Source organism: Gossypium hirsutum, chromosome D10, assembly GCF_007990345.1.
Source record: "Gossypium hirsutum isolate 1008001.06 chromosome D10, Gossypium_hirsutum_v2.1, whole genome shotgun sequence".
NCBI lineage: Eukaryota > Viridiplantae > Streptophyta > Magnoliopsida > Malvales > Malvaceae > Gossypium > Gossypium hirsutum.
The window spans coordinates 18,735,189-18,756,961 of record NC_053446.1 but is presented as its reverse complement, the minus strand read 5'-3'; the positions used below and the strand labels follow the sequence as shown (position 1 = coordinate 18,756,961).

The 21,773-nt window shown below is 31.2% G+C and overlaps 1 protein-coding gene across 1 annotated transcript; it reads right to left on the bottom strand.

Moving 5' to 3' along the window:
- Positions 1–11,520: 11,520 nt before the first annotated feature.
- LOC107914519 (WD repeat-containing protein PCN) lies at positions 11,521–17,313 on the bottom strand. Its single transcript, XM_016843459.2, has 11 exons — positions 17,084–17,313; positions 16,863–17,006; positions 16,125–16,437; positions 15,971–16,034; positions 15,107–15,220; positions 14,813–14,975; positions 14,437–14,590; positions 13,689–14,302; positions 13,034–13,215; positions 12,579–12,854; positions 11,521–12,048 (listed from the first exon to the last, which is right to left on the bottom strand). The coding sequence occupies exons 1-11, from the start codon at positions 17,246–17,248 to the stop codon at positions 11,736–11,738; spliced, it is 2,502 nt and encodes an 833-aa protein (XP_016698948.2). The 5' UTR covers positions 17,249–17,313; the 3' UTR covers positions 11,521–11,735.
- Between the last annotated feature and the right edge of the window lie 4,460 nt (positions 17,314–21,773).

Genomic DNA, 21,773 nt, shown 5'->3' with positions numbered 1-21,773 from the left:
CCTCTACGTCTATTCTGTGTGTGAAATTGCATGGTGAAAACAAAGAATCAAATTGAGGATGGCATTGGATTACTGGAATTCCCTTGTACTCCTAATTGATTATTAATGCCTGATCAACTAGAATTCTATGAAATCTGAGTTACTCTCCCTAGCCTCCTCATAAGATAATGTGCTGGAAATGAATCAAACTTTAAAAAAACCAACTTAATTTTATGCCTTTTTTTTTTCTAAATGTGTTGGTGTTTATTAAGAATTTCAAAATTATGTTCATATTTGTTTATTTAAATTTATGTGTGTTTATGTTTGTTCGTTTAAATTAAATAAGTTTGTGAACATTAAACAAATATATTCACGAATGTGTTCATAAATATATAATTGAACATGTTCACAAACAATTATAATAAACAAACAACAAATAAACATATATTATTATATATATATAATAATCAAATATTAATATTAATAATATATTATTAAAAAATAAAAAATAATTTTAGTAATATCTCACTTATAATCTAATTTATTTGAAAAGAATTATAAAATATAGTAATTTATTTACTATTTGTCTAAATAAATGTAAGCAAATTAAAAATTATAAAATATACCACCCAAAGAGTACTTAAAATATACTATTCAGTTAATTTTTTCATCTGAAGAAAACAATTTAACTAAACAAAAAACAAAAAGAGGTAAACTTTAGAAGTAGACATTTTTATTATGCCAAATTAAAAATGCTATCATTCAAATAATTAATTCTCATAATTCAAACATATAATAATTTAATTGATATTTATGATATATAAAATTTATTCATAATTTAGTCACCAACTAAAATACTTGCGTAAAAAGATTATTTCATAATAAATAACAAATTTACATACATAAATCATTAAATTAATCATAATGTATATTAGAGAGCATATATTAATTATATAACACAATACTCTTCGTTGATTCAAGATTAGTTAATTCGTTGTTGATTTTTCTGTTCGTCAATTTGATGAGTATGTTGATCCTCCATGCTTATTCTAAGTTTTTGTGCAAAACTCTCTTACATTTTTTAATATCAAAATTGATTAGATACTCCTTCGCGTATTTTCCACTTTTGCTAACTAGCGTTTGCATCCTCGATATCTTAAAAGCTTTCACTTTCCTTCCTTTCAATTATTCTTTATCAATGTCTAATATTGGTATACTAAGCTCTACTTCATCTCCATTTACAGTTGCTTTCACATGGATGTTTAATATTTGCTCCTTTATTTACGCGTATGTGTTTGCACTCGATAATATTCTCATTTATTTCATTCTTATGTTACACATTTAAAATCCCAAATGCTAGTTTAGGACAATTGTAATCCTTTAGTAGGAATTTGACTGTAAGCTCAAAACTCCTATACGTAATAGCTTATTTCAGAGTTATCAATTATTATCTCTTTCGTTAGGACTTTGTTTAGAGTGTAATTAAAAATATTATATAGAAAAATTTCACTTTGGTAAAAATTTTAAAATTAATCACAATTTGAACATTTAATTTTAAAATTTATTAAGTTAAAAAGTTTTGAGATAAAAAAAATAAAAATATTATGCCCATCTTGTTAAAGAAGAAAAAGTACAACTAAATTATGGCTTAAAGCATGATTTTGTCTCCAGAATATATCCTTTTTTCTATGTTAGTACCCAAATTTTTTTTTATCGTATTGCTACTTGAAATTATATTTTGTTAATCGATTTAGTCCAATAATGTTAAAAGTGTTTAAAAAAGCGATCAACATATGTCGCTGTTAATAACGCCACATGGAACTTCCATCCACTTAGAATACTACTTATGGCATCCATGTGAATAGAAATTAAAATTTATATATAAATTCTATTATGAAAATAGAAAAAGTTGGATTTTCTAAACTACAAATTTAAGAAATTCTAAAATATAATATAAATTCAAAAAGTAAAAAAAAATAAGAAAAGTTTTAGTTAATCTTTTAAAAATTACAAAAATTGTCTAATTTTTTAAAAAAAATTCTAGAAACTTTAAAAAATTAAAAGAATATATCAAAAACATTGAAATTACATATAAAGTCTAAAAATTTGTAATAATTCTTTTAAAAAATATTTACCAACTCAAAAATTACAAATAGTGAATGACATATTTGCTCTAAGAAAATTTTAAAAATTAAATATTGAAAATATCAATTGATTTTTGGCATGGTGATTTATTTATCCCCAACTTTACAACAAAAGTCATTTTAACACTCCATTTAATTTCTCACCTCTTTTAATCCTTGAACTTGTATTTTTTTGTCAAATCATTTCAAAATGGACGGAAAAGTTAACAAACGTTAACTTTGTTGACGTGGATTGTCACATCAACAATTATATTTTTCTTAAATTCAAAAAATTTCAAAAAAATATAAAGTTATTTAAATTATTTAAAAATTTTGTAAAATAAACAATATTATAAAAAATTAAAAAATATTAAAAATTAATTAAGCATATGTAACATCCACGTGGCAGTCCACATGTATGTCTATGTCAGGAAAGTTAGCGTTTACTAATTTTTCCATCATTTTAGGATGATTTGACCAAAAAAATACAAATTCAAAGGTTAAAAGATTTTCGGTGTAAAGTTGGAGGGCTAAATTAGTTATTAGACGTTAATTTTTTTTGTTGTATTATTCCATTAAAGTTCATATTAATGTTTTATTTCTATTAAATTAAAATATAAATGAATTTATCCTAGTAAATAAAATCAACTATTTAATATTTGATTAACGAATTTTAATTAAATTAAAAGGCATCTAACCAATTAGAGAATTACTATATCTGTAACTCATAAAAGGCTTTAAACTTTTATAATTACTTGAGAAAAAATGAATTAAATAATCTGTTTTGCTCCAATTAAAATTAAAATTTAATAGTTGAAATTAAAGACGGTGAAGTAATTGGAAAATTATTATTAAAAATGTTGAAATCCAAAAGAAAAAACCGTAAAACCAATGTGTGTTGTAATTTTGTGTGGACTTCTTGCTCAGCTCATCGTCTTTTTTTTTATATTCAATTATTCGTTAAGCACAATTTGATTATTAATTAAGGGTGGGTTTTGATAAGTGGTGTGTTTATCTATGGTTAGCGTAAAAATATCGGTGACAGTAAAATTAGATATTGTAACGATACTATAGCGTGAAACAAAAAGTAATCTAAACGCACCGCACTCCACCCCCATCCAAACCCACCTTAAGCTTCATATTATAAAAATTTAAAATTAATATTTGATAGGTGAAACAAAAAGTATTATTATTACTTATCAAAAAATTAATATTAAAAAAATGTGAAATTACCATTTAAATATTATTACTTATAAAAATTAATATTAGAAAATGTGAAATTACCATTTAAATAATTACTTTTATAAATTATTAAGGGTATATATGTTATTCATTATTTACACTTTTGAAGTTGGTGATTTTATATATAGTATAGATATAATAATCAAATACTAAATGAGCTTTGAATGAGATTTAAATTATTTATTGAACGAGTTTTAAATAAATATAAACAAGTTTGTTCATAAACATAAATGAACTAAACAAGTTTTGTTTGTATGTAGTTCGTTTAATAAATGAGCCTCAAAATCTTATTCATGTTCATTTATTTAGCTTGATAAACAAACAAAAATGAATAAAAATTGAACTATTCATGAATTGTTCATCTAACACTCTGTTCATTTACATTCCTATTAGGGATCCAGATACCTCACACACAATTCAAATTGTTTCTAAGGTAATTAAGCCAAGCTATCTTGATGCAAGCATCAAGACCCAATCTTAGGCCCATGGACATGATGAGTTTACACTACCTCAAGGCCCAATAACGAGGTTAAAGGCAAAAGAAATCAAAGCAAAATCGAATGGGGCCATACAATACTTTGTTACAAAGGCCTTAGAAGTGCATGCGAAGAGAAAAGAAAATCAAGATTTACTTTCTTGTTTCAAGAAAATCAAGAAACTGAATCTTGATCTAATTTTTCTATTTCAAGTGATTTCAAGAATCAAGAAGATCGAAATTTCAAATCTTAGAATTCTTGGTCCAAGAAATTGAATCTTGAGGCTGGTACGCGATAGATTACATGTACTAGCTCAAACGAACCAATTTCGGGAGCGAATGGATCATAAGTCCAAGTTCATGAAAATTGACCCATCAGGATATCCATAAGCCCATCATGAAGTTTGGATAAGGACTTAATTGAATATCATGCCAATTTGTTAAAGTGGCCCAATTTGTAAACATTTTAATTTTTCTGCTTAATTGTACTTAACTAGTGGACCAACATGTAAAAATTCAGCCCAAAGATCCCATTTAGACCCTTAGACGAATTTTCCATTCAATTCCACACTTAGATTTATTTTCACATGTTAATTAGTTAGTTAGTTAGTTAGTTAGTTAGTTAATGAGTTGTCATGCTTAGTTGACATACTTATCACATTCCTTAAATTTAGGAGATTAGTTAGGGGTTGGTAGGTTATAAATAGGGTGTGTCGCCCCCCCTCCCTCTTGTATTCATTCATTTTAGTAACTTTTCTCCTTTAAGTTTTTCTCTTTAAAAATTTCTCTTAAGTTTTCTTTTAGAAGAGTTTTAACAATATTTTCAGATTGTGGGAATCATCTTTAAGTTTTTTCTTGCCATGTATTCTTTCTTGGAGGGAAAATTAGAGTCTTTTGAAGGGGGCTGTAGATCCATATTGTTTTCAGGGCTCCTTAGAACTTTTACACCCTACTTTCCATTTTTTCCATCTATCTTCTTTCTTTTCTTTGTTATTTTGTTTTGTTCTTGTTTAATTATTCTAATATTTGATTTATTTAATTCCAGGTCATAAGTCATCAAGAAAAGATGTTCTCCCACCTTAGTACATCAAGAATCAATCAAAAAAATATGATTTCTTTTCTTTTCTTGTTGTTTTAAATCTTTTGTTACAAAACCATTTTTATTTTGCTTAGTTCTTCATTTTAATAAACTATTTTGTTTCCTTGCTTCCAGATCTAGTTGGGGACTTCTTTGAAGTTCAAGAACGGTTTCTTCTCACTCAAGAAACCCTAATTTTGATCATTCTTGGACTCTTTTCTAGTCGCCCCTCTCTTTCTTTCAATTAGGTTTCTTTTTCATTCAATTTGTTTAATTACTAATTTGTTTTGTTTCTTTTGTTCATATCTCCATTCAACAACTTTCATTAAGAATGACCCAAATCACTCTAAAACACCTAGGTTTAATTGTTCTTTGTTGGTCAACTCTTTTCTATTGTTTATCTTGTGCTTTCATTCGATTCTTTGCTTTATTGTTTAGATATGTTCATAGTTCTTTTTTTTCTCATCTTGGCAACTTTAGTTTGTCTAGAACTCATCAAGTACAAGTCCCAACAGAGTTGAATTGGATTCTCTCTCAAGATCCCTAATTTGATTTGGATTCTTTGTTCTTTTTCTACCTTAATTACTTGTTTTAGTTGCTGCCATTTTAATTTCTAGATCTGACTTGGATTTGTTCGCGTTTTAGGTGGTGTCAAACTCCAAATTTTCCTTTATTCGTCTAGAGCCCTAGGCCAAATTCGTGACTTGGACAAACTTGCGATCCTATTCTGCATGTGCCCATATCATTTGGTATCAATTTCTTAGGTGTTTTGGGTGTTCTTTGTGTTTTTATAAATTAATTTTCAGCAAAACAACCTTAAAACAATTTTTTTCCTAGAAATTTTTTGAAAAAAATTATTTTTCAGTGGGTAAATATTTTCCAAATGATCTAAAATTTTACATACTAATTCTTGAAACTCTCTTAGAATATTAAAAAATATTTTCCACAAAAAATACCAACAAAGAGGAAAAAATAGAAAAATAAAGAAAAATTTTAAAAATATTTTATGGGTTGAATTTTGTACAGAAACTTTCCATATCAAATCTACATTATTTGAGGAGCCTCTAGTTTAAATTTCATAATTTTTGAAAATCAGGAGCACCTCAAACGAAGTTTGTCATGTTACTCTGTAATTTTTGAGTTCTTGGGTTTTAGCGATTTTCATTATCTCTTAGCCTTAGGATTTCATTTTTTTATTATTTTTTATTGTTTCTTTATGCATTCTAGCACTTTATTATTTCTTGTGTTATTAGGTTTAAACACGTTGCATATTCCTTCCTTCGTGTAACACATTTCTTTGGTGTCTAGCCAATTTTGGACTCCTAGTGCCACTAGGTTTGCTGTGCTTGTTCTATTCTCACACATTCTGATTAGTTAATATAAACACTTTAAAAAAACTCACAAGATTAATTCTTACCTCATTGAGAATTTGATTTCATTTCTGGCTGAATAACGATGATGCTTGCTTAATTTTTCTTTCTTGAGTGTTGTGTAGTTTTCAAGATTTCACAATGACTTGTGATACTCATAGTTGCAAAGGGAGTGATAATAGTAGTGAAAAGCCACTAGTACGTGTAACTCACTGTGACCGTGTGGTAATATGACTTACCATAACTATAGTACTCGCACGGGTGTGTGGCCAGCTTGTGTAACAATCGAAAACTGTGTGACCTAAATGCAACCTATTTCCCAATGGCATACGGTCGTGTCACAATCCCGTGTGTGACACACAGCTGTGTGGCTAACTGCGTGACACCACAATATGTAATTTTGGTAATTGAATCAAGCCGAACATTAAGGTAACTTTCAAGTACAGATAGACAACTTGTAACCTTATTCTAAACACCGCAAAACCAAGCTAAAACAAGTCACGTAACATCTTATCTTAATAGTGCCTAACCATATGCCACATTGGCACCATCACAAACAAGTTATAAACATTACCAAAATATCCAACTAAACTTGATACTAAAATGTTCCATTCATATGGTTCAATCATGCATAATAGCCTATATTGCTATTGTACATTTTGCCATGATAAACTTACCAAGTCTAACCTTCAATCATGCCAAAACATACCTTAACATCTATCAATCTTGACCATATAGGTCTCTAACTTAGAAAATGTCTTTTAACATTCATGCCTTAACACTTCATTCAAACATCACCTATAATTAAACTCGTTCTTGATTCAAAACCATGAACACATCAACTAGGCATATATACCATTCATGACATCAAAGCATACCATATAAACCTTTAAAGTCAACATTACATATAAACCATTACATTAACTTTCCAAATTCATCATCTAAACACAAAAACACTTGATCAAAACCAAACCTATATACATGCCATATAATCGAGTCTAGAATAAAGAAAAGACTATCGAATCAAAGGCTAGGTAGTGTGAGCTCTGGGTTGACCCAACCGATGCGTTCCATGAAATGGCCTATACAGAGACAAAAAAGAAAAAAATATAAGCATTATGAATGCTTAGTAAATCCATATGAAATTCACTTAACTTACCCTAATAAATTAACAATTAAGCAATGGAAACATAATGAAGCTAAATTTAGAAATCTTTTGGTATCTTGTTACTTTCATATGCATTCCATGAAATAATCAAATTTTTAGTTTACTTATACATCATGTAACATATCCATATACATTTTCATGGACCATAATTTTCAATAATCAAATAACATTTCACAACTTAGTCCTTCACAGCCAATTCATTATTTCATAATGATTTAATTATAAGTTATAAACATACAACATAGCATAAACAAATACTAGTCCAAATAAAGATCACACGAACTTACCTGACAATTAATATACTCAAGAATTGAAACACAAATACCATACTCAATTCATGTACAACATTTAATACATTTTTTAACCTTTATACCAATTCACTTTCACAACTTGTTTATTGCCCGGAGAGCTCTAATAAATATCCTTCAGACACACGAGATAAGATTACTCACACGAGTTGTGAAAAATGAGCCTTATTCCTAATATTCAATCCATTTTCAATTTCTGTAGCCATATACTCGCTTTCCGTATTTTCGATAACAATACACATACATTTACGGTAAGTTATCATCATATACACATCATTAAATCATAGACATGTATGTATTATTCTGTATTGAAATCATTTCTCTATTACCGTTCATTTATCTCGAGGAATATCGATAAAACAAACAGGGGCACCGAAATGCATACAGAGGCACGGGAGTGCAAATAAAGGGCACAAAAGTGCAATTAGAGGGAACTAAAGTGCAATCAAGGGCACCGGAGTGCAATCAGGGGCACCAGAGTACAATCAAGGGCACGAATGTGCAATTAGGGGCACTGAAGTGCAATCATATACATTTTAAGCCATATAATATCATCATGTAAAAAATATCCAATCATATAACCATTTTCCCATTCATTCCATAGTGTGTGCATATTCATATTTATATTTTTTTCTGATCTAGTCCATTTGATGTCAACAACAATATATATATACTTAGCAATTCAAGCTAGAAAGCAATACAAAATAATACAAATATATTATGAATTAATAAAGTAAGTCTCATATAAACTTACTTGAAAACAACAACTAATGAGAAGTTGAGGACTAATCTATAATTTCTTCTACTTATCGATTATCATCTAATTTATCCAAATCCTGATCTATAATAATTCATTTCAGTTTATCAATTCTTAACATCGTTTAACAACGTATTACAACAATATATCAATTCTATTTCATATTACAGAATTTCCCTAAAGTTTCACATTTTATTCAATTTAGTCCCTAAAATCGAAATAGCTATATCTTTAAATTTTAAGCTTTGTTTTTTAATTCGATTTCAATTTCATTCCTGTACAGCCCGCTAAATTCAAAACTTACAGAAATTTTATGTCAATTTCAAAATATTTTCATTTTAGTCCCTACGTTCAAAACGAACAAAATTCACATTACAATTTAGTCCATAATCAAATCTAAGCTTATACCCAAGCTATCTAACAGAAAAAGAAATGAAAAACCATCAATAGTAATATTTCTAAACTTAACAATTTTACGATTTAGTACCCGAGCCAACTAAATTAAACTACAATGATCTCAAAAACATAAATATTACAAGAAACGATTTTGAAAATTTTACCTGAAAGAATTTGAGGCAAACAACCATGGCTTATCCTTTTTAGTTTAAGCATTCGGTGAAGAGAAATGAGAAAGTGAAGATGTCCACTTTCATTTTCTTATGTTTTATTATATTTTATCAATTTTTTAAATTTAATTAAAACATATATTTTGCTTAAATAAAGACAGTAACCATCGATTAATATTAAAACGTGATAAATTGCCACTTAAAACTTTAAACAATTATTAGTTATGCATTTTAGCTAATAAAATTCAATAGCAATTGACTTTTACAGTTTTTACAATTTAGTTCTTATACCTTAATTAATCACTAATTCTGCAAAATTACCTAACAAAAATTCAATTCACTTATACAATAACTAAAATTATTATACTAGAATTCAGTATACTATGGTAATAACCTTGTAAATATTAATAAATAATATTTACTAATTCAATCATCGGAAAACAAAGTTCCAAAGCTATCGTTTTTGGTACCGTTAAAAATCGGGTTGTTACACTCTTTACATAGCTAAGAACACACCCTGGTTTTCTCTTGAAAGAACAAGGATGAACGGAGAAATGAAAAAAATAAAGTCCTTCTCCGTTAAGCTTTCATCCTATTTATATAAGAATTAGCCCATAATCCCACTATAACAGGTTACCTAATCACTTTACATGCACACACAATTCCATTAATCGTGTCTCGAGACATGAGGGACCTTGCCTTGAGACACTGCTTCTAGTGTCTCGATATATATTGACATCGAAGTTAAAAATTTTAAAAATAAAATAAGACTTGTCTCAAGACATGAAGTTCCCTGACTCAAGACAAATTTGACAATTGAGTTAGATTAAAATCCTAATTCTAAATTTGACCCTGCATAACCTTGAAACACGATGAATTGATCCTAAACATTACGAATGCATATGTATGAGTAAGATTGATGTTTAAATTGAATTGATTGATAATTATGAACTAAATTTTATGGTTATGTAATAAGATGGCCTGAGTTGCTTCAGCAACATATTATGACATCACACTTTCGGATCTTACAACCAGATCAAATATGAAATATTACAATTTTCTCAAAATTTCAGCTCCTAGAATCACATTGTCTTATATTTTTGTGCCCTTGATAAATGCATTATGAAAAGGGGATATAATATCCTCAAGAATAAGTCTTAATTTTGACACCAAAATCTTAGGTATGATTTTTTTATATGGTATTGTATAGTAGGAGTTCCAATTTTGGGGAGATCTCTTTTAACATTTGATTTTTTGTAAAAAAGTCTTTCATAAAATTAATAATATGCTTACTCATAAATTGTTAATTTTTTAAAAAAAGATTGCTTGCTTTTCATTTGGTTTAGGAGAACTTTTTTTTATTTATTTTGAGTTGAGTTGAGTTATGCGAAAGTTAAAAATAATACAAAAGTACAACATAAAGAATAATGAGACAAGTTGGGTCCGCTCGAAGTATAAAAGCTCCCATGCCCAAAACCAGCTACAATATGACACTTCAATGTAGGTGGAGCAGAGTAAAATAAAAGGAAAGAAAAGAAATACAAAAGATTATTATTCCACCCAAAATTACTTCACATAATATGAATTTACTTTATATCTTTATTGATCTATTTTATATAAATAAATAAACACATAATATGAGTTGGTATTGACTCAATTAAATAATACCAAATCAATAACATAAATAAATAAACCACACTTTTTTTCTCAACAACTCGACACACCCAATATCTTCACTCCAATTTTCATAGGTAGGTTCAGAACTCTTGCTAGGGTTTGTGTATCTCTTAGTTTCTCTCTAACTTATAACACTAATAAAAATAGAGTAAATCTAATTTTATTTTAAATTTGGTTCTAAACTTTAAAATATTTTAATTACATCTTTCAACTATCAATTATGTCATTACATTATTAAAATATTTAATTTAAATCTTATGTGATATAATTTAAAATAAAAATTTTAAAGAAAAGTAAAATGTTATTGCATAATTTGTAAAATTAAAAACTAAATAAAATTGAAAAAAAAAAGATTGGATACTAGTTTTGTAAGCCTAGTAAACCTCAAAACCAATAGTTTTAAGACATTTATTTTTTATAATATTTAATTTTTTTTTTAAAATTTTAGAGCATTAATAGTTTGAGATGCAATTAAAACATTTTAAAGTTTGAAGACCAATTTAAAATGATGATCTAGTTTGAGATGTTTGGTTCAATTAACTAAAAAAATTCCAACTTGAAGCGGTTATTTTGCCACCTTACGCTGCAATCTGAAACTATGGCCTGCATAAATTTGCTTTTGATTAGTTGTTTAGTCAAGGTTTAGAATTGTAAGTGTGCTTAATTCTGTGTGCTTGAAAAATAAACACTAAGAATACTCTGAAATTAGTGTTGATGCCTTTCTACTTTGCAGCTACAACAACAGTAAGGGTAAAGTATAAACCTATCAATCAAGGATTGAAAAAGAAAAAGAAAAACTAATATTAGCTCGTTAACAAAAATTGAGTACAATACACAACACAATGCTTTTGATCCCCCAACCCTACCATCCCCATTGTAACAACATATAGTAAACGTTAAAGTGGGACCCCAAATGGGGGAATTGGATGCTGCATTTTTTTCTTCTCCCAACAAGGCACTCAAGTGATGAACATCCTTTCGTCCACAGGAAGTTATGTCCCATATATATGTCTCTGAACAGGGGTAGTATCAAAAGATTTAACCACTTCCATCCATGGTTTGTCTACCATCAAGATGGAATTTTTAGAAAGGTGTCCAATAAATAAAACTGGGTCTCTAAAACCAATTATCTCAAAATTATTTTTTCTACTAGTATGTTTTGACTCTGTTTGACGACCATCTATCAACAAATATTTCAATTTCTTATTGGTGATAGAGCCTTGAAGCTTCAACAATGCTTCATGTACCAACTGACTTTCATCATCTTCATCTACTGCCTTTCCAAAGTCAATTGAACACATTGCCCTGCACTTACAACTTCCATCCATTAAAATGCTTAATGATAAATAAATAAATAAGCACTCATAAAACGGAATTTTTCCAGGCCATGCAAAATAATAATAATTCAACTCCGTGTCTCCCACTGAAGTGGTTAAACTTAAAGCATATATGCCTTAAAATTATGGAAGGACCCTAAATTTACCACATCTCCAAAATGCCTAAAGCAATTAAAAGAAACAACACTTTATCTGCCCCAAACATTTGGCGGTAGGTTGTCAGTTTTAAGATAACATGTTAGCAAAATATTAGTTAGCACACATGGGAGTGGAAGGGACCAGCAGGCAACCAGGACTAAGTGTAAGAACCATTGCTGGGAAGTGAAGACTCGTGATAAAACAGTACAAATAAAGCACCTATATGCATCAGGTGTGCCCTAACTTGGTCTTGTTAACCATAATGGTCAGTATATATTTTAAGATACGGCTACAATGCAAGTAAAAAAGGACATGTTAAATCACTGCAGCATCATGAAGCAAACAGTATAAGATTAGCACCTTGCACTGTAAACAACAAGAGATGTCGATTTTGATGGATGGGAGGATGATGAAGGGCAGAAAGATAACCCAATAACCTCCCCAGGAAATTCTTGGTATCTTCTGGGAAGAGTAAATGAATGCTGCATCGACCATTCTCCCAATTGTCTAGCTTCCACATCAAATATATAGAATTGGTTTGAGGATGTTGTGATAATAAGCACGTTATTTCTCTGAGGAGGAAAGCCACCGGCAGTAACAGAGGCACCATCCAATCTTGATATAAACCAGTGTTGCCTAGTCCAGAGAAACAAAGCTTAATCAAAAGGAAAACAAAGCAACAAAAAATCATAAAATATTCAACCTTCCTCATCTCATAGACATAAATGATTAATCATGTATTTGAAATGGCATTATCAACTAGACAGGTATTACGTAATACCAATTTAAGAATTGTCTCATATGTTATTTCTTACCTCAGTATCTCCAGATTGAATAAATATATATCTCCAAAGCAGTTGATAGCAGCTAACCACTGGTCATCAGAACTTGTGAACATTTTTGTTATGGGAGGCTCATCAGGGGGCCCTTCCTTCTCATGCTCCTGACGACTAGGAATGAAGGTATGCAGAAGTTTCAAGCTCTCCAAATCCACAACCTATAAAACCAAGAGTAAGTTATTATCAAAGATCACAGAAATGCAGTTTCTGAACTCACATTTTCTATGTTTTATCGAGGTTATTATCAAAGATCAAAGAGTAAGTTATTATCCTTGTCTGCTCCATTCATTCAGATTATGTTACAATAAGCAAGTATACTAGGTTGGGTGCACATTAACATAATTCAGATTATGTTACATGCTTGGGTAAAATGTTATAAATCCGACAAAATAATGTTTCAAGAGGTGAAATCTGAATTTCCAAGTTTGACGTTGAAAATCTCTGCTTAAGTAATCCACTTAAGCCACTAGAAAAGAGGTGAAAGACAAAAACTTGTTTCAGTGGATGGAAATACTCATTCCACTAGCCTAAAAATAAATAAATAATGAAATAGGTAATTTAGGGTGAAAATTGACAATTTAAAAATTACAGTAAGGATAATACATTGAAAGCCATGAAGGTAGAGGCTTACATAGATCCTTCTATCATGCCCTGCTATCAGCAACCGTGATCCATCAGAGGTAAAAATCATAGAATGTGCAGATGGAAGTTTTTGAGGAAGTTGCCTTTTACTAATGGTCCATGTACTTTGGCCAGCTTGCCTACTTAGTTCAAATAGACTAGGTCTGATGTGATCAGAATAACCAAAAAACTCCCCTGAGTTAGACATTGCACTGCAAATGATTTTTCGACCTGCCTTACTCTTAACCCGAGCTACTATATTAGTGGTCACCAGACCACCATATGGGCCAGAACCCCCATCAGGAGCATTAACAGAGAGTACATCTAACCAACAAGAAGCCTGGACAAAGAGAAAAGAAGTTTGGTTGAACCTTGAGCCAGTGACAAGATGTATTGGAACTCTCTGAGGTGCAGGGCAAATATCATGTGGGGAGAACCTAGTGAACTCCATAGCAGAGTAGGCAAAAAGCTTCGCATCATCACCAGCAGATACAAGCATGGGAACTCCAAAATGAGCCCATTTACCATAACTAAAATTGAGGGGCTTCTTCTCCCGAGTTCGGATTCTTTTTACTTTTTTCCTCTTTTCGTCTTGCAAGTCTTTTGCCTCATCAGATAAAGAACCTAGAAATTAGGGAAAAATGTTTAAAATCAAGAAGTGTGTGAATTGGCTAATTGAGCAGAAAAAATGAAAGCTCAAAATTTTAATGAAAGAAATCAAACAATATATAGACTAGAAATCAAAAACATGAACAGACCTTCAGAACATATAGGCACTGCCATTGTCAAGGCTCTGACATCATGGGTATGAGCCCTTACAGAACCAACAAACACCCATTTCTTCAACATTTCATAAGAAGATTTGTCATTACGAGACTGAAGCATCTCACTGGAAAGCTTATAAAGAATAACCTATAAAATGTTACAACACAGTAAGCATCAGTGACAAGGACCAAGATTAAATTTAACAATATGATGAAGACGATTTCAATAAAAAAAGCACAGGTTTATAGTAGAAAATGAGAAAAACACCTATTATTTTCTTTCCTTTTTTTAATATTTTGGCCTTAGAAGAAAACGAGCATAGAGCATCCCCCCCCCCAAAAAAAAAAATCCACTCGTTGCCATTCATACCTGTCCATCAGACCCAGCAGAAAATACCCTGTTCTGCCTTGGAGATGCTGCCAAGGCATTCACATCACCTTTGTGGGTAGAATGTGTCTGAAGAAGAGTCCCATTATCACCATTCCAGAACTGAACAGATCCGGTGCTGTCTGCACTAACAACAGTTCCGCACCTGAATTTAACAAATAAACCAACTATCAAAACGAAAACGCATTAACCATTGATAATGCAACAACCCTATACATTTCACCAGATTATGCAACTATGTGCACGATCAATTGAGATAGACAATCCAACATATACCTCAAAGAAAGTAATGACCATACACAAAGCTCAGGCCCACTGCCCAAACCTCCAAGACCTACTACACTTCTGAAAATTTCATGACCCAAATCAGCATTCCAGCATCTAATTAACCTGCAAGAAAGTTAGCGCAGATGTTACCACACTAGACAAGATTAAATTGGATAAAATAAGAGCAATTTCACTGTAAAGCATGCACCATCAGCTCATAGAAGTGGGGATGGCAAAACCATATCTGTCTCAGGGATTTAGCATTCATCTACTCCAAATGGTGAGTTGTTTTTTTTTTTTCTGAAAGTGGAGATGGGCAATCGAGTGCAGCAGTTTCTGAAAAAGCTTGCCCCCCTCCTCACCACCTTTAAAATTAATATTTTACCCTAAAAATACTCTCTGTATCCCTTTTATACTTTTAGTATATATAGACATATGTATACATACGAAAATCATATGTATACAAATCTTATATATACTTTCATTATATAAATGCATGTTATACATACTAATGGATTATATCATGAAGGAACTATTACAATTTACACAATATTTACTTAAAAATAACTAGTAAAAAATGGGGTAGAGCAGTGAAAGCAGTGTGGAGCCGTTATTAATCTAACAGTTATCCATCGAGATGGATATTTTCAAAATCCATGCAAGACGGGGGCAGAAGTGGAAGAGCCAATCCCCAACTCCACCCCGCTACATTACCATCCCTACATAGAAGATCAGTGGAATTGAAATTAATGATATAAAATCAATCAAAATGAGAAATTAATAAGCAAGCATTCCCAGAATTATCATATTACCGTATGAATCAACCGTTGTCATAAAATAACATGCAGCATATTCACTTAAAGACAAACTTACCCATCGCTACTCCCTGAATATATCCTATTTGAGTCATGACTCCAGGTCACACTTAGAGCACGTCCTGCAAATAGGCAAATAGCACCTATAAGCTCCGAGTAAAACTAAAAGCAATAACCTTGGAAGAATTTTTGCTCAGGTGTAGATATCTCACCACTAACCCTAGGCAATGATTTTTGGTAGATTAACTTATCAAGATCAGAAATAGTGTACATTCGCACAGCTCCATCATCACAAGCAATTGCTACACATCTATCTTCCATAACTAGTTTCTGATAAACTTGTTCTGAGTCTGAAACATCTTCACTTTCACAGTTTTCATCATCATCAGTATCATCGCATTCATATTTATCATTCAAATAACCATTTCCAAAATTCTGAGACCTAGTCTCTTCATGAGTTGGCAGTCTATTAATCGGTGCCACAGCCATCTGCCAGATTGAAACTCCAATTGACTCTAGCAAAATCTGCATAAGGGTTTAATAACATAAATAAACAATGAATACAAGATAACTTCTATTCAAAGCTTCTTGCACACTAGAAGGGTAATGTGAAAGAAAGGAAGAAATAAAGAAACGCATTCAATGGGAGTCTATCAACAAATCTACATAACCATATATCACTCTCATTGGATCATAACAGTATCTCATACTTCAACCAACATAAACAATTAAGCCAACACTAAGGCAACCGGAAGAAAATGATAAGAGAGGGACTCAGAACTCGGGTACAATCTCATTATCCAAAAAGGTCATAAGTAATTAATATAAATGTTTCATTGAGGTTGGAGAGGTTGGAATCATCCAATAAACCCCGCTGGATTTAACCAATAGGTTAATACAATAGAGAATACCACAAATGGCAAAAGCGAGGAAAAAGAATGAAAAGTAACCTTCTGCTTCAAGTCGAAAAGATCCCATTCCGAGACTGAGCCATCAATACTCGAGGAGAACAACCTGCCAGGAGACGGGCCTTTTGAACCAACGCAACACCACACCAGCGAGGAAACTCGACAAGTAGAATCCCCATGAATAGTCTACACAAAGCCACCAATAAATTAAACTGAACTAAAACGAAAAAGATAGAGTAATAACATGGAAGAGTTGACGGTACCAGCTGATGATGCCAGCCAACAGAGCCTGGAGAGACGAGCCAAATCTCGAGGGAGCCATCATCACGAGCGGCCGCAACCTGGGAGCCGTCGGGGCTGGTAGCAAGGGCGACAACCGGAGACGGCTTCCAGTCGATTGAGCTGGTTCTGTAAGCTTTGGGGAGCATTGTGGCTGGGGCGGCTGCAATCCTTGGAGGCCAATTTCAGGGTAGAAAGCAGTAAATAAAACTCTAGGCGATGCACAGATGTACATATATATACCTAGTAGTAAACCTCCGATCTAATATTATAATATTAAACGCATAAGGACTAATTTGGCCTTCCAACTTTAATAAAAAATCATTTTAGTCCTCATTTAATTTTTAGTCTTTTTTAACCTTTAAACATCTAATTGTTGATGTGGCATACACATAGCTTGTCACGTGAATACTATGTTAGTAATTAATTAATTTTTTAATAAATTTAATATAAATTATAAAAAAATATTTTTTAATATTTTTAATTTTAAAAAATAAATTAATTGCTTACGTGACATATATGTCAACTGTCATGTGGATGGTCAACAAAATTAACAGATATTAACTTTTTTATCCATTTTGGATTATTTGACTAACAATACAAGTTAAAAGGGTGAAAAATTAAATGGAAAGTTAAAATTGACATTTTCAAAAAATTGAAAGGCCAAATAAGTTATTATGCCTTTAATTAATAATTTTTTATATACTTTTTTTATTAATAATTTCTTTCTAGAAAAATATTACTTTTTTTTAATTTTGATACCAATTTTATAAATATTTTAATTAATTAATTATTAAAAATATTTTTTAAAAGCTATTTCATGATAGATTTATAATGTTTTTTATATTTTTTTAATTCAAAAATTGATGTTAAAAATAAAATTAAAAGTTAAAATGTGAGAAGCTCAATCCAACAGAGTCGAATTCATCGAACCACGAGTAAAATGATATAAAAAAATTATATTAAGTTTTTATTGACATTGATATTAAGTTTAATCTTTAAATAACCATTATTCCTTATCCTTTATAAAAAAATTAGTAATGAAAATGCATAAATGTATAATTTTTAGACATTAACTTAATTCCTATTTAGTAATTGTTTTTTAGGGTAAACTATAAGAATAGTCACTCAATTATGCACTTAGTTCTATTTTAATCACCTAACAATCTTTTTTCAATTTAGTCACTTAATTTTTAGAAATTAAATATTTTAGTCACTCTTCCGTTAATTGCTATTAACTCAATAACGGAAGTCTAACATGGGCTTTTCTTATTAGCATAAAAACAAATTTAGCCTCCAATGTTTACACATTCTATCAATTTGGTCTAAATCTAAAAATTCAACCAATTTAGCCCTTAATGTTTACAAAACTTGTCATTTTAGTTCTGATTCTAAAAAATTCAATATATTTAGCCCTAAACATTTACAAAATTTGTCAATTTAGTTCTAATTCTAAAAATTCCAATTAAAAAGAAAATCATTTAAAATTTCACTTTTTGATAAAAATTATAAAAAAAACTTTAAAAATGTAAAAATTATTATAAATAAAAACAAAAACATGTGTATTAAAAAAATACAAACAAAATAGAAAAAGATATTAAATTACCTTAAAGTTTTCCTTCAAATAAATTTAGGTTTTCCATCAACTCGCTAATGGATCTCGTTGGATGTTGCTAGTAGAAGTTAGGCTACACATTAGCTTTCCCCACTAGAATAAACAATCCTCAACAACTCTGACCATAGCCTTGGAATCCAAAATGCAATTGGTATACCACCTCCATAAGCCCTACATGTGTCCTTTTTCAGGAGGACTTGCAACATCGTGTGATTCCACAGTAAGCCCCAACGAACCTCCGTAGGTGGAGCGCATAGAGTCTTGAGCCTATTGATTGTTTAACCGTCCTAAGATATTGTGCCACCAACCTATGAGGTCACATCACTGCCCCTGTAAGAAAACATGATGTGACATTACCGTAACACCCCTAATCCGTGTCCGCCGCCGAAATAGGGTTACAGAGCATTACCAGAATAAACAGATCAAATACATACATTTTATATTATTTAACATTCATGTCAGATATTATTCATAAAGTCCCTTATATGAGTTCTCAAGACCCAAAACATGCATTAGAAACAAGTCAAGATTGAACCGGATATTCACAGGATTTTTTGCAAAATCTCAAAATTTTTCCAAGATGCAGAGGACACACGCCCGTGTGGTCAAGCCGTGTGGCTCACACGGCCAAGCGACACGCCCGAATCCTAGGCTGTGTGGGCATTCGAAATAGGGCACACAGCCATGTCCCAACTTATGTCCGTACCCGCTGACTTGGTCACACGGCCAAGTCACACGCCTGTGTGCTAGGCCGTTTGTAGGTGCAGGGGTTACACAGCCAAGCCACATGCCCGTGTGCCAGGCCGTGTGAAAAATCCTGAGCATTCTGTTTTGAATTTTGAAGATGCAACGGACACACGCCCATGTGCTAGGCCGTGTGTCACATATGGCTGAGACACACGCTCGTGTCTCTGCCCGTGTAGATAAAATAAGACCATTTTTAAGCCTTATTTCTCACCCAAAAATGTCTTCCACCTACATTAACACTTAAACACATTCACAAATCATATCAAAGCACTTAAAACAAATCAAAACATTGTCTTAAACTTGACATACTACATATACAACCAATGTGCTCTTAGGCACCTCAATAAACAATTTATTAATGTCATTCCAAAACTTATACTTACCTAGATACCAAATGCACATATATGCTTAATCCATTTCATACTTCAAACATGATAATACCATATATATATATCAAAACATGACCATTAGAAGCCATTCCAATGGCTAATTACAACCAAAACACTTATATGCCAACATTGGCCAAGTTTACCTATACATGCCATTATAACCAAAGTTAATTTACTAAATATACTGAGATGAGTCAATGGATAGTGTGATGATATCTCCGCCAATCTTCCAACCCAACAAGCCTCTGAACTACTATAAAACATGGAAAATAAACAGAGTAAGCATTTTATGCCTAGTAAGTTCGTATAACGGGAAATTAACTTACCCATATAATTCACATTTAAGGTAAGCATATAAATACATCCAAAGCAATTTGACAATTTGCCTAAACACACATAATCTCAAGAAACATGTTAGTCATGTAATTCATGTGAATATCAAGAAACAAGGATGAGCTCATCATGTAACAATTTCCATATACATATGTTTTTTCACATCACATATTCGTATAACATTTACATTACTATAACAATTCATCTCAAGCTCAAATTATTCTATGTCAGTATTTTGCCCATTGAATTTATTAGAAATATCGATGGTTACACAGGTAGTACACTTGAAGTGTACAATCTGTAATCCGTTAATTCATATTCGGGAATGCTCATACGAGCACATAAACTGGAAGCCTTTTCTCGAGCCATATAACGAGAAGCTCATGTGAGCCATGTAACGGGAAGCTTATTCGGGCTATATAACAAGAAGCTCATGCGAGCCAATAACGGGTAGCTTCGAAGAGCCATTAATGAGAAGCTCCGGATAGCCATATATCGAGAAGTTCAAGCGAGCCATTTCAAGAAGCTCCGAAGAGCCATTAATCAGGAAGCTCACAAAAAGCCTTTAATCGAAAAGCTCACGAAAAGCCATATAACAGGACGTTCATAAGAGCTGTGGTGTGTCTACAACCCATGCAGAATTACAACCAATCGGGATGCTTCGAAGAGCTATTAACAGGAAGCTCGAGAAGGCTAATAACGAAATGCTCTTTTGAGCTGTGGTGTGTCCGCAACACATGCAGCACCACAACCAATTCGGGAACCCTGTATCCATCAATTTCATTTGTTCAAACGGGATTTAATATTTATCGGGCATTGTCGGATATGTGATCTATTTCATATGTATAAAAATTATACAATTTACATACACAATATTAAATTCAAACATATAAATATATCATTTAGTTACACGAACTTACCTCGACAATGTTCGTGTATACAAAATCTACTAATCTGTTACTTTGTCTTTTCCTCGATCCAATTCTGTATTTGGTCTATCCGGATCTATAAAAGTAAATTTAGCTCAATTTAATAAAATTCATATTCAATTCAATTCAATTCACATCCTAGGAAAAATTACCATTTTTCCCCATACTTTTAATTAATGACAATTTTGTCCCTAGGCTCGAAAAATGAAAATCATGTAATTTAATCTTTATTCCAAGCCTAGCTAATTTTTACATGTAGCATTTGCAGCCCATGTAATTCATAAAAATCAAAATTTTCCATGAATTTTACATCTTTTAAATTTAGTCCCTAAATCACAATTTCATGAAAATTCACTTTACAAAAGTTGTTTATCTATCAACAACCTTTCATTTTCTACCATAAATTTCATAATTCATGCATATTAATCCATTGAAAAACCCTAGTACTTTAATAACTTTGCAAATTAATCCCGATATAGCTAAATTAAGCTATTAAGATCTCGGAAATATAAAAATTACTAAAAAGAGACAAGATTACTTACCCCAATTAAGCCAAATAAGCTTGCTTGAGTTATTTTCTCTTAGCTAGGGTTTCCACATATTTTTATTTGGGAAAGATGATGATATAAGATGATATTAGATTTTTATCATCTTTAATTAT